The sequence below is a fragment of the Apodemus sylvaticus genome, chromosome 21, assembly GCF_947179515.1.
Source record: "Apodemus sylvaticus chromosome 21, mApoSyl1.1, whole genome shotgun sequence".
NCBI classification, from domain to species: Eukaryota; Metazoa; Chordata; class Mammalia; order Rodentia; family Muridae; genus Apodemus; species Apodemus sylvaticus.
The window spans coordinates 24,358,832-24,373,693 of NC_067492.1; the positions used below are offsets into that span (position 1 = coordinate 24,358,832).

Genomic DNA, 14,862 nt, shown 5'->3' on the forward strand with positions numbered 1-14,862 from the left:
AAGTATCTAAGTATGTATTTAAATAGACAATCTGTGCTGGGCACAGTGGCACACATTTAGTCCCAACACTAGGAGATTCTCTGGCAAGAGGGTCTAGGCCAGCCAGGGCTACACAGTACACATTAAGACCTGTCACAAACACTTTCTCTAGTAATTAAACCCAAGATTAATTGCACAAAAAAGTCTTCCCCAGTCTGTCCACCTGACAAGCACATTCTGTTTCTGAACCTCTCCAAGTGTTTTCTGTGACGTTCCCAAGGAGAGCCTTCTCCTGCCACCACCCTCCTCTGACGTGCTTTCACATTCTGTGAGTGACACTACAGCTGCCTGTTTTTACATGCACTTTCTGTCGAGTCTGAAAGGTGTGCACAACTTTAGTCAATTAATACAAATCAACAAATTTAAGTATTTTATTAAAATTTTTGCAGAAGCCAGGAGTGGTGGTGTACTTTTTTAATTCCAGTACTTGGGAGGCAGAGGCAGGTGGATTTCTTTGGAATTTGAGATTAGCTTGGTCTACAAAGTGACTTCCAGGATAGTCAGGGCTACAGAGAGAAACCCTGTCTCAATACAAAACAAAGCAAAGCAAAACAAAACAAGCAAAGCAAAACAAAACACGCCTAGCTCTTAGACAGGACAAACTTTTTTGGAAGATGTTCATTTACCAAGTAGACACAATACACAAACACTATGGTAGATAACTCAGGGAACACAGAGAGTAAGGGCTTCATTTTATGGAATCTCAAGGGAGAGAAGGGCAGATATATTTATAGCCATTTCAACATACAGTTCAATAAATGCTTAAACAGAACTAAGAGGTAGCTGGGAGTGGTGGCACACTCTTCTACACCCAGCACTTACAAGCTAGAGTCAGGAGAATCAATAATCCAACTGTGGTTCTGGTTATACAGTGAGTTCCAGGTGAGCTTGTGCTAGATGAGACCTTGTCTCAAAAACAAACAAAACTCCAAAGCAAACAAACCACAACAGAAAAAATCAGGGTAAGAGGGGCAGGAGGAAGGAAAGCGGTCCATGACATGAGGAGAGGCAGAAAGAAAATAAGGGAGGAAGAAATAAGTGCTGTAGAAATTCCAAAGCAGAGGATGGTCAAGACTTGAGAGAGGCTTGATAAAAGTTAAGCTGCACCTGATGAATGGGTAGAAGAGTACACTTCATAGAGTACAACAAGCAAAATAATAAGAAATATTAAGACATCAAGAATTGTAAAAGCTGGGGCTGGAGATGTGGCTCAGCGGTTAAGAGCACTGACTGCTTTCCTGAAGGTCCGGAGTTCAAATCCCAGCAACCACATGGTGGCTCACAACCATCTGTAATGAGATCTGACACCCTCTTCTGGAGTGTCTGAAGACAGCTACAGTGTACTTACATATAATAAATAAATAAATCTTAAAAAAAAAAAATTGTAAAAGCTTAGCTGAGCAGTGGTGGCACATGCCTTTAATCCCAGCACTTGGGAGGCAGAGGCAGGCAGATTTCTGAGTTCAAGGCCAGTCTGGTCTACAGAGTGAGTGCCAGGACAGCCAGGGCTATACAGAGAAACCCTGTCTTGAAAAAACAAAACAGAACAAAACAAAACAACAACAACAAAGAGTTACACAAATGTCGATGACTATTCTGTTTCAAGATGGTCATTCCCAGTGATAAAACATGTATGTAACTTTCCTCAGGCCAGGGTTAAATGCCTAGCACTTTTGAGAAAATAAAACCAAGAAACCTACCTTTGTAACTTTCAAAATCAAGGTAAATATTCATTAGAAAAATAGAAAATAATATTTGCCTTTAAGTATTTTTAGTAATGTTTTATATTTTTGGTGTGAGCTTAGCTTTTAAAGCTGAGTCATCTCTTCAGCATTTTAGCAATGTTTTACATTTTTCCATCATACTCTATATTAACAAGAGGCACATTTTACACGTAGGTGTGTGATGGCTCACACCTGAAATCCCAGTACTTAGAAAGTGGAGGCAGCAAGAGGCAGAACAAAGATATTTGAACCAATGAATTAAAAGAAAATTTACCTTGTTCAGACTTTTTTTGTAAAGACCAATAAATGAGAAATCCATATATAACCTTAAAATCAGAATTACATTTTACAAACAATTGCATATAATTAATTCAACCAAGAATATACAATTTTTAAAAATAAAAGACAAGTTGAATCAATTAAAAAACATGCACAAACATCAAAAACACAGCCTGAGAGTTTGGGGAAAGTACTAACCAGTTACTGCCAGCAGCTGTGAAACTCTCACCTCCATTTCCTCCCGGTGAGACCTGTCTCTATCCTCAAATTCTCGAGTTCTTCTTCGAGCCTCTTCAAAGGCCTGTTGTGCTAATGCATCTTCCTGCTGTCAGGGTACATGAAATAATTAGTTTGATTTATGTAAAAAAGTTTAAATTGGGGGATCTTTTTGAAAGAAACCAATTAGAGAGTAATTTTCTTTTTAAAATTTTATTTATTATTATATGTAAGTACACTGTAGCTGTCTTCAGATGCACCAGAAGAGGGCATCAGATCTCTTTACGGATGGCTGTGAGCCACCATGTGGGTGCTAGGACCTTTGGAAGAGCAGTCAGTGCTCTTAACCGCTGAGCCATCTCTCCAGCCCCCTGGAGAGTAATTTTTAAAATATTAATACCAATCCACCCCATCCTGCACTAATATCAGGGGTACTTTTATTTTGGAGTGAAGGTCTCATTATGGCTTTGGCTGGTCTGAAACATAATCCCCCTGTCTTAGCTTCTCCAGTGCTGGAATTACCAACATGTGCCACCACATTATATAAAAAAAAAAAAAAAAAAAAAAAGATTTATTTATTATTAAATATGTAAGTACACTGTAGCTGTCTTCAGACACCAGAAGAGGGTGTCAGAGGTTTCAGATGGTTGTGAGCCACAACGTGGTTGCTGGGATCTGAACTCAGGACCTCTGGAAGAGCAGTCGGTGCTCTTAACCGCTGAGCCATTTCTCCAGCCTGTGCGCACCCTCCCACCCCCACCTAAAACTAATAAAAACAATCTAAAACATAGGTGTCCAAAGTCCCCAAAGAAATAAATATTTAGCATCCTGTCATAGAGCCACTGTAGAATATTCTGACCAGGGGCTGGAGAGATGGCTCAGCGGGTAGGAGCACTGACTGCTCTTCCAAAGGTCATGGGTTCAAATCCCAGCATCCACATGGTGGCTCACAACCATCCATAAAGAGATATGACACCCTCTTCTGGCATCTAAGGATAGCTACAGTGTACTTACATATAATAAATAAATAAATATTAAAAAAAAAAGAATATTCTGACCAACTGCACTTCAGAGAATTTATTTTTGCTATGTTACCTAAATCTGTAATTGTATTTATTTAGCTTGGTGGTAACATCTTTCTTCAGCAATGAATTTAAAAGTGTGCAGTGAAAAATTAGTTTTCAAAGCTGTGCAGTAGTGGCATATGCCTTTAATCCCAGAACTCAGGAAGCAGTGGCAGGTAAATCTCTGAGTTTGAGGTCAGCCTGGGCTACAAACTGAGTTCCAGGACAGCCAGAACAGTGACACAGAGAAACCCTGTCTCAGGAAAAGAGAGTGTGAGATAATTAGTGAACAAATTTTTAAAAAGTTGGTGGTAACTATGTCATTTGCACAAATACTGATATTTACTATTCTGAGATGGTATGATGGCACTCACGGTAGCAAAGTCAAAGGAACGCAATCTGCCCAAGTGTCTACTTCAGGTACTGAGCATGCACTGTGGCAAGTGGTACAGTATTAACTCCCCACTCTGTTCAACACAACTTTTCATTGAAATCAAATGGCTCTTCCCAGTTAGTTCCATCTACATTCCCGTGTACAGGAAAAAGCAAATCAGCTTATATGTTAGCTTCAATAGCAGGAAATCCTCACAAGCTGTTACAGGATACAATGTCCTCAGGCTCTTAAACAGAAAATGCTAATTTCAATATTGGCACTCATAATATGAGAGCTGGTGGAACATAACGGTGCAGCAATATCAATGACAACATAATGTTCTTCTGCTGGGTATGATGAAAACAAATTCAGGAGTCCACCGTCATGCTCAGACATGCCGAGCTAGACTACTGTAACCCTATCTCAAATAGTAATAATGCTTGTATTGAATCATATAATACAAAGTGCAAACTTATTAGATTCTTCTAGCATATATCAATACATACGAAGAACTGAGCTGTTGGGCTAATCACTTATAATTAAGTTATATAGCTTACATACCCTTATATAACCAGAATTAAAACAACCACTCTACGTAGTACTTGTGACAAATTGATGCTACTATAACTCAGCATGGAGCTGAGTTATATATGGGTTCAGTTCCCAGCACCCACAGCAGGCAGCTCATGACTGCCTGTAGAAGAGGTTTTCTGATCTTCTCAGGCATCAGACATGTGACATATACACATAAATCCAAAAGCCTAGCAGTACATGTTATCTCTGGAACTTTGGAAAATTTGGGGGTCTTGAAGAACTTCTATAATATATATACATTTTTTTTTAATGGTTTCCCTATAAAGTCCTAGCTAGCCTGGAATTCACTATGTAGCACAGGCTGGACTGCAGAGATCTATCTTCCTCTGACTCCTGGGACTCTAAAGGTATGTATCAATCTGTTTAGCTATTTCATTTTTGGTAAATGAATAAATACTAGTGTCTGTCTGTCTGTCTGTCTGTCTCTGTCCCTCTCTCTTCTCCACTGCCCCCCCTCTAACTAGTTGAAGAGGTAGCAAGATGGCTCAATGTAGAAAGGCACTTGCTGCCAAACTTAATGACTGGAACCTGATTCCTAGAAACCACATGGTAAAACAAAGGAGATTCCCACAAACTGTTTTCTGATCTCCACACATCTGCTGTGAAAAACACATGTAGACTCTAAATACACAAAACAAATACATTAGAAATATAATAAAACTATTTGTGAAGTGTCAAAATTTTAGAATTGTATTTAAAAACAAGAAATTAAACAAACAAACTCCCAAACAAACAAAAAGTGAAAACACAAACCCAAACAACTGATATGGTAAACTCAGACACCTGACAGTAGATATGATGTAGCAGAAGAAAAATTAGTTGGGGCTGGAGAGATGGCTCATTTTTTAAGGGCACTGACTGCTCTTCCAGAGGTCCCGAGTTCAAATCCCAGTAACCACATGGTGGCTTACAACCATTCGTAATAGGATCGATGCCCTCTTATGAGGCATCTGAAGACAACTACAGTGTACTTACATATAATAATAAATTAATCTTTAAAAAAAAAGAAAAAAAATCAGTATGCTTAAAATAGATGAATAGAGATTATACATTATGAAGAAAAGGGGGGGGGAGACAAAATCAAAACAGAGCCTTAGAGACGTATGGGCCATCACCACACACACTAACTCTACCTAGTAAATCTAGAGAAGGACAAGATAGAGGCACGCAGTGTGTATGTAGTGTGTCTCAGTGTGCTGTGTGTATGTATGCACATTCAAGAAGGCCAACACAACAGGATGTTGGGTATCCAATTCAACCATTCTTCATCTTGCTCCACTGAGGCAGATCTCTCACTGGCCTGTGTACTAGGAGGGCAGCCACAGCCCCCAGGAGTCCTCTGTCTCTGCCCTTCTTCCTTTCTCCCAGTGCTGGGGTTACAGGCCTGCATGGCCAGGCCTGGCTTTTTATTTGGGTGCTGGAATCTGAACTCAGGTCCCCATGCTTCCCCAACATACAGACATAAGACACAGTGAGCCAGGTTGATGACTCACAGCTGTAATTCCAGCAACTCGAAAGTAGAGGCAGGTAAGTCAGGACTTCAAACCACCATCTACATTGGAGTTTAACACAAGCATGAACTACCTTGAGACCCTTTTCAAAGAACAAAAAAGGAAAAGAAAATTTTGAAAAAGCAGGGCACAGTGATGCACACCTGTAATTCCAGCACTCAAAAGGCAGAAGTAAAGCTACAAGGATTACCATGTGTGTGTGACACCAGCCTGATCTACACAGTGTGTTACAGACCAGCCAGGGCTACATAGATAGACACTATCTCAATCAAAACAAGCCAAAAGAAAAAGAAATCTAATTTTTTTCCTATATGTTTTTGTTACTGTTACTGCAACTGTTGTTTTCAGTGCTAACTGAACTCCAGACCTCATGGCATAGGAGGCAAGTGCTCTACCCCTAAGCTACATTCACTATGTAAGCCCAGAAAGGTCCTGAATTCACTTCTTAGTCCAGGAAGATCTTGAATTTGTGATCCTCCTGCCTTAGTGTCCTGAGTGGCTGGGATTACAGCTTCTGGAAACTGTTCTGTTTCTATGTAGGCACGCTGGATGTATAGACGGGTGCTACTGCATCATATCCATCTTTACATGAGTTCTGGGGATCTGACCTCCAGTGCCCACACCACAGTGAGCCATCTTCCCAATCCCTCCACTTTTCTTTTTAAGGCTTGCTTTCTGGGAAGTTAACTGTGGATCAGAGAGTTTACCAAGTCTACTCCGTGTTTACACAAGCAATAAATGCTTCCATAAGCCTTTTGTGTTCTTTTTAGAGCAGGTATAGCCTGCACGTGCACTAAGCTTTCCAGATCACATGCATGTGGTCTTGGTTGGGTCACTTTAGCTATCTGTTTCCTTGTATTTATATGAGATGGTAAAATTCTGCTTGGTCTGTTAGCTTGTTGTTTCTTGCAACAATAACCTTGTTAGATTACCTGCCAATGAAACCTCTGCTGCTTTCTAACATGACAGCAGAACTGGCAGCCCTTCTGTCTTGCCCAGAGAACAACTTAAAAGAACCACAGACTGGGGAAGGGCAGCAGCTCCTGACTACAATGTCCTAGACTTACTAATCTTAACAAAAAAATCAACAGCTATGCTTGAACATAAACATCTCAATCTGTATCCTTTGGTCAATTTTCCAAGTACTTACAAAAAGTGGTTTTGGTATGGTTTAGAGAGAAGGTCTCACTATGTAGCACTGGCTGCTTGGAACTCAGTGTGTAGACCAGACTGAACTTGAACTCACAGAGATCCACTTGCCTCTGCCCCTCAAGGCTGGGATGAAAGGCGTGTGTCACCCAGTTGTTTCCTTGTTTCAATACAAATTTTGTTCAGTTTATTAATGCCTTTTAGGGAGATTAATTGCCAAGAGCCTCAGTCAATCTAAAAGTGTGTTCTCATATGTGCTTTCACAATTGTTTCTCTCCCTCTCCCCCGTGTTGTACTGATAAACCAATAAAAAATATTGAAAAGAATCATTTATTGGACTTTAATTTCCCACCAGACAGACATAGGAAATCTAATGATTAACCAGTGGATTCCCATTGAAGGAAAGACTTCCAAAATCAGGACTGGAATATAGTCCTCAACACTTTCAAGATTATTCATTGTACAAGCATACACCTATGTCAGCTGGTTTTGTGTCAATTTGACGCAAGCTAAAATTATCACAGAGAAAGAAGCCTCAATTAAGAAAATGCTTCCATGGGATCAGGCTGTAGGCAAGCCTTTAGGACATTTTCTTACTTGATGATGGTAGTGAAGATGGGCCCAGCCTTTGTGAGTGGTGCCAAATAAACTCTTTCCTTCCCAATTTTTAGTCATGGTGCCTCATCAGAGCAAAAATAACCCTAACTACTACTACTCTTTACTTTTTAAACATACTTTAAAAGGATGGAGAAATAGCTTAGCAGTTAAGAGCACTGGTTGGCTTCCAGAGGACCTAGGCTCAATTCCTAGCACCTATATGGAAACTCACACCCGTCTGTAACCCAAGTTCCAGGATTTCTGACACCTTCAGACTTACATGTAGGCAAAACACCAATAAACATAAAATAACATAAACTAAAAATAAATAAAATTTTTTTTTATTAAGCCCAGGTGGTGGTGTCATATGACTTCAATCCCAGCAGAGACAGGTGGATCTCTTGAATTTAAGGCAGTTACACAAAGAAACCTTGTCTTGGGAGATGGGAAAGCAGGGGGTAGTGTTCACTACATTGTTTATTTTGTGGGCGTATACATGTGTATGGGTGCACACCGGTTACATAGCATGTGTATGGAGGTCAGAGGAATTGGCTCCTTTATCATGTGGATCCTGTGAATCAATCTCAGGTTCTCAGGTAACTTTTACCTGTTAAATCATCTCATGAGCCCTAAACATAGTACTGCTCTAAAGACAAGGTAAAGTAGTTTCCCAAAGGCAAGGTTAGGGACTAAATAAAAGGACTATACCCAGTAAAGACTGAAATTGCCCTACCTGGGCTCGCTCCTCATCAAACTCCAGGCAACCCATACCATCCAATCTGTGGAGATCAATCCAGCCCTTCCATATAACACACACTCCATTCAGAATCATGGGAGCCTTCAAGTATACCTGAAAAAACAAAAAAAAAACTGGTGAAAACCAATAAAAAACAGACATGAAGTTTTCTTTAGGATATATATAAACGTGTGTGTGTGTGTGTGTGTGTGTGTGTAACTTTTATTCTCCTGTTATAATTGTTATCTCTTGAGGCTTACTGCCCGTCTGTTAACCGAGGCCTAGTCCTGGAAGCTTCTAGGCTGAGTACAATCTTATCTAAACCTAGAATGTTTTCAGACTCTGAGATTTGCTGCTAAATAAACAGCACCCATTCACAGATCTTTCTGATCTCTAGTAGGCTTGTTCAACTCAGCTGTTCCGGCTCAAACTCCTCTCCCAGCTGGCTGATTCAATCTGGCTTCTCTCAGCTTCTCCTGAATTGCTCTTCTTGGCTTCAGACCAACTTTTGGCAATCTGTTCTGATCTTCTGTCTCCTTCTGTCTTCATCTGAGTCTAGTTTGTTCTCTCTCCAGCTGTCCTGGTAAACTGCCCCCTCTCTTTCTTCTCTCCGCACTGCTCCTCAAGTAGCTGCCCTTTCCTCTCTCCTCATGAGAGTTGGGCAGATCCTATTCTGTCAAATCTTTCTCACTTTTGTCACTCTGCCATTCAATTAGACATCACTTTAAAAAATGAGTGCTTCCTTCTACAAACTAACTTTACCTTCATAGTTTAGGATTAAAAGTGTATGCTAAGGAATGAGCCACACCACAGCTAGAAACATGGTTTTTCTGTAAATAACACAATCATGGGGTTCACAGGATGATCAAATATCCTGCAACACATACGGATTTTTTTCTAAATGTGTATTTGCACACCAGAAGAGGGCACTGGGTTCCATAGGACTACAGTTATAGACAGCTGTATGTTGGAAAAATATCCAAAAGGAACACTCTGGGCTGCTGTAACATCTTACATCACTGAAAAATGTAAAATATGTAATACATTTTAAGTTTTAAAAGGTTATCAATAAACATTATTTCAAATTTACCGAGTTAAAAAATATCCATCATATAAACCTTTAGCACTATCAGAAAATACCAGCATCCTCACACACTAAGGTGACCTGAACTTACTTGTTTGATACTGTCTTCTCTAAAGATAACCAACACAGTCACAAGTTTTCAAGTAATTAAATGACAGCAGAGTGAGTCACTTTAGTTGAATTTCCAAACTGAGGCTTCCAATCACAGTAATTCTCACACTGGCTGATTTTTCTAAATAAGGATTTAAATGTAAAGAATGGGTGTCAAGCCAGATACTGTATGACACAGATATGAACCAAGAGAGGAATTTTGTTTATTAGATATATTCTTTATTTATTTTTCAAATGATTTCCCCTTTCCTGGATCCCCCTTCCCCAAAAGTCCCATAAGCCCTCTTCCCTCCCCCTGTTCCCCAATCAACCCCCACTTCCCTGTCCTGGTATTCCTCTACACTGCTGCATCCAGCCTTTCCAGGACCAGGGCCCTCCAAGAGAGGAATTTATCATAGTTCCTATAATCTTCTCTGCCCTAATGTTAAACTGTTATGGATTTCAGGATGGCTCTGAACTCAGAATCATTCTATTTCCACTTTAAATGCTGAGATTACATTTTAGAGTCACCATAACCAGTAGGCTTGGTGGCACAAGTCTTTAGTCACAACACTTGTGAGGCAAAAGCAGGTGGATCTACTTGAGTTTCAGGACAGCCTGGGGCCACAAAGAGCCCTGTCTTGAAAAACAACAACAACAACAACAACAACAACAACAACAACAACAGACAAAAGTAGTTAGGAAGGAAGAAGGGAATGGGAAAATGATGTGATTATATTATAACCTCAAAGTTTAAATAATTGTAATAAAAACAATAATTAAGTAAAATCTGTTAGTCTATCTCTGTCTTTCTCTCTCAAAAGAATATCATGTAGCCCAGGTTGGTCTTGAATTGATGATCTTCCTATAACTACCTCTCAAGTACTGGGATTGTAGACTTGTGTCCACTATACCTGGCTACTTAATCTTTTTTCTTTATATCTTCTTTACCTCACTTATCACAAAATAAAATTAAGCACAAATTTAAATTATTCACTACTTTAAGATATTTAAAATATAAAGTGGAACTCCAATGAATTTTCAAAGTTCCAAGTAATCAAACACATCTTCATAAGTGAGATTTTCATCTACGTACACAAAATATGTTGCCACTGGATGAATCTAGTGCTTCATGAGCTAAAGATGGCATTTTTATTACTTATATGACAGAAAAATAGTAGAAAATTTTCTCATTTTAAAAGAAAAGCTGGAAGCATACTGTTTTTCTTTACTCAAATTTAGCAGTCTCCTGAGGAAAGTTTTGGACTTTTGTTTTTCAGAGATACTTAATAAAAACTGTCAGTTTATACAATAGAAAAGTTACTGGTAACATAAATCTACAGGCTTTATGTCTTTATGTTACATATGAACAGTTTTCTCCATATGTATGCTAACAACTTCTTTTAAAAAATAAAAGTTCAATAAACTATGTTGAACCAATTTCTACTTAAAAAAGAAAGAAGACTCTCTAAAAACATAAGGTTATATTTCTCCTCCTACTGGAGCAAGGGAAACTGTCTACAGTTATAGTTACAACCGTCTAACCACATATTTCCTTTTGTTCTGATAAGTGCTCATTTCTTTCCACATTATAAATTCACTCTTATTTATTTATCCTTTTTCGAGATACAGGTTGGCCACTAACTCACTATACAGCTGAGTGACCTTGAACTGCTGCTTTCATCTTCTGTGTGCTGGCAACCACACCCACACACCAAGTCCAGCCACATTTACTCCATCAGTGGGCACCTTTAGTCAAATGACAATGCTCACCTCCTGTGCAACATCCCAGAGAAACATAAGAACAATATCCCTCTATACTTTATATCAAAGAGAGAACCTACCACATCTCCAGTGAAGACTTTGATCCCTATAGTGCATGGTACAAAGTGTAACATTTCACTACCAAAGCCTCTCTTATGCTAAATCCTGATACAAATCATGGGTAATTCTTCTCATATAATAGCTGAGAAAAAGTTAACTTCATGCTACTTTTAAACCACATTTGTGTTCTTCACAAATGGCTTATATCTTTTAAAACTGCAGATTCTATAATTTTTAGCTTATTCATATTAACATCCATAGTCAAAAATATTTCCTTTATGTAATTCATTTTTTTTAAAGTTCATCTTTTACTTCTTTATAAATCTTTCATGAAAAGGAGACCACCACTAATATGTTTTGGGAAATTTCTAAATGGCTTTAGAAAATGGATACATTCTAATTTAAAATAACATCTGATGATCCTAGTGATTTATTTAATGTTCATACTGAAATAAACAGTTTTATGTATAATCTTCAAAGTAAATGTTTGGTGCTTTTATATACTCATGAATAGTAAGCCTCAAAGTCTGAAGAAAATATACTGCTGTCTCTTAATAGCTGGTATTTTGTAATGTTAATTCAATAATGTCATTTAAACACAAAGACATTTTACTGAAAATGATGCCTTACTTCAATATTTGGAAAAAAAAAAGTTATTGTATGTCCCAAGATGAAGTCCAATTGTCTAGGAAAAAATAATGTTATAGAAAATGGATTCCACAAGGCCTTAAAAACTGATGATATATAGATGCAGCAAACCACAGGATGCAACAAAACAACTTATCTTTCTGAAAATTAAATACTACAGAATGAGACTTCACGGGTTTAAAAGTGACTATAGCCTCATTTTTAAAAAGGTAAAATGTGGTTTAGCAAATTTAACTCAAGACCTAAACATCAATATTTTGTATTCATGTTTAATCCAAATTATATAAATTACTTTCAACTTATAGCTTCAAATTCCCCATCATTCAAGCCAGAAAAGTTCAATAAATATATGTTTGTATCATTCAATTATATTATTAATAAAAGGGTTTATTATTTGGTAATAAAAAGGAATGAATGCTGAACATCATGATGACACATGCCTCTAGTTCCAGCACTTACTGAGCAGGCCAGAGTGGAAGGAGCAGTACAAACTCAAGGTCAGCTTGCACTACACAGGATGACTGTCAGTCAAGCAAACAAACCCTATCATCACAGTCACCAGCAAAACAAAAACTCAAAAGCAGCAAAAATCAAGCGTTGCTTCTACAAACAGTGCTGCCTGTGTGGTCAAAGTGTCTGCAGTTGTTTCGGTTATTTCAGAAGATGATTTAAACACTCCTTTTTAGCCTTTAAATACAAATAAACTTTTATGTAACTAGACTGACTTATTAGTATAAGAAAAATAAAAACTAACGGGAATCTGCATATTCTGAGGATTCTCTGTAATAGCACAAGGTAAAAAAAAAAAAAGTGTTGCTTCTATAACAAAGATGAACCCAATATTACACTAAGTGAAATAAGCCATAAAAAGGTCAGAATTATTAAATTATCCATAACAGACAAATCTAGAGAGAAAAGAAATATGAGGTTTCAATTTTCTAAAAGACCTGGGCTAATAAATATGGTGACCACTAACAATATGGGTTCAAATCTGGAAGAAGGAAGAAAGATTCCTTGACAAATATATAGGAAATGGGGGGCCAATGAAGAACTCTGATAAAGTTCAGCTTTTCAATCTGGGCAGAAGAAAACAACGAAGAGCAGACTATGAATAGCACGCCTGTAATCCCAGCACTCTGGGAGGCAGAGGCAGGCAGATTTCTGAGTTCGAGGCCAGCCTGGTCTACAGAGTGAGTTCCAGGACAGCCAGGGCTATACAGAGAAACCCTGCCTCGAAAAAAACAAAAACTAAAAACAAAACAAAACAAACAAACAAGCAAAAGAATAGCACGCTAAGCAAATGAAAACACATTGTATCATAGGTTGAAGTTCCCCTTTGTTGGGTGTATTATGCAGTTCAATGTTACAGGACTTTAGGTTCCTCAAGTCAGATTCCTCTCATTTTATAACCAGTGAAAATATCTCCTTTTGTAAAAGTTAGAGAGATCAAAGTAAGTAAAATGTGTGAGACACAGACCATCACAGAATCACTGCCTCCATACACATTTCCACCAATGCTCTACATGGCAGGTTTTTCTAAGGCAAAGAGCTGGCTAGCTCTCCACCCCACCCCCACCCAGACAATGAACAGTTGTTCTATCCACAAACTAATGAATCATCAGACAAGCTAGCTGTAATGCTAGACTGGCCAAAAGCACCCAGGAAAACAAGATTCCACTGATGAAATATGTACCTTGCTGCCCAGCTATAATCATTTCTGTAGACTAGTTAACAAATTCCTTTAAAAGACTTTCTGATTCATGCTCCTTTAGCCACATGGTCCTTTCTGTTCCTAAGTTCACAGTCAGCCACTGTCAGATACTACAGTCATTCATTTACATTCTGAAACAACTGGGTTGCACACGCAGGAGAAAACATGTTTCTTATAGTGATCTAATGCAAGGTATAAACCTACTACTTCATACAGTGCAAATGACAAACAATAAAATAGAAAACTAGAAAATATTTCTGAAACGTGTATGTCCACACATTTAAACACATATTCAATAAAATTAGTATGCTGCTGGGAACAGTGCCAAAAAAAAAAAAAATGTAATCCTAGGACCTGGACTAAAAGTAGGAGGATCCAGTTTGAGATCAGCGTGAGCTATATAGTAAGAACCTATCTCAACAAAGAAAAAGCCCAGCATTTGGGAGGCACAGGCAGGTGAATTTCTGAGTTCGAGGCCAGCCTCGTCTACAGAGTGAGTTCCAGGACAGCCAGGACTACATGGAGAAACCCTGTCTCGAAAAACCAATCAAAAGCAAAAACAAACAAACAAACAAAAACCTAAAGAAAAAGAATTGTATGTTAACTGACCTCAGACTTCATGAGAGCTGGGCACAGTGGCTCACACCTGAAATCCCAGCACTTGGGAGAAGATCAGGAGGGTCATCCTGTACTTCTTGGCTAGTTCAATGCCAGCCTGGGTTACATTAAGACTGAGTTTCCAAACAAAAACAAAAACAAACCACCCACACACACCTCTGCCACCAATAACACGAGATCTGTATACTTTTCCACATAATAAAAGTTGTACTAACATGCCACTAATATGCTCTCTATACACTTTTTACTTGATTTTACTGTATTTTTTCTAAGTGAAATGCCTGTTATGCTTTTGAGTTAGAACTCAGAAAAGTGGCAGGCGCTGTAGTGCTGCTACCCGAGAGCCCATAAACACCTGCAACACAGCCGAATGCAGTTGCATCCCGAGATTCCATCCAGCTCATCCTCTAAGAACTTCATCTGAAAATGACAGTCCCTTTCTACACCTTTGTTACACTTAAAAACACTCGTGGTTAGTTCCTTCTGTGAGCCATTAGCACATATTTACGCCCTAGTCATGCCCATATTGTAAAATATACATAGTTTTTAAGTTAAAAATATTAGTCTAAGTTGAAATTTGGTAAGATGGCTTATTGGTGAGAGCA

General features: G+C 38.5%; 1 protein-coding gene across 2 annotated transcripts in view; it reads right to left on the minus strand.

Annotated features, from left to right (window-relative positions):
* The window catches only part of Cbfb (core-binding factor subunit beta), a 41,202-nt gene that overhangs the window by 10,716 nt on the left and 15,624 nt on the right, over positions 1 to 14,862 (minus strand). Inside the window, exons 4-5 of one of the 2 annotated variants that reach the window (XM_052166284.1) lie at positions 8,280 to 8,396; positions 2,272 to 2,367 (exon numbers count right to left, since the gene is read on the minus strand). In XM_052166284.1, coding sequence (XP_052022244.1) covers positions 2,272 to 2,367; positions 8,280 to 8,396 — 213 coding nt within the window. Of the gene's footprint in view, positions 1 to 2,240; positions 2,368 to 8,279; positions 8,397 to 14,862 lie in introns of both variants that reach the window. The other variant, XM_052166285.1, reaches the window with a different exon arrangement.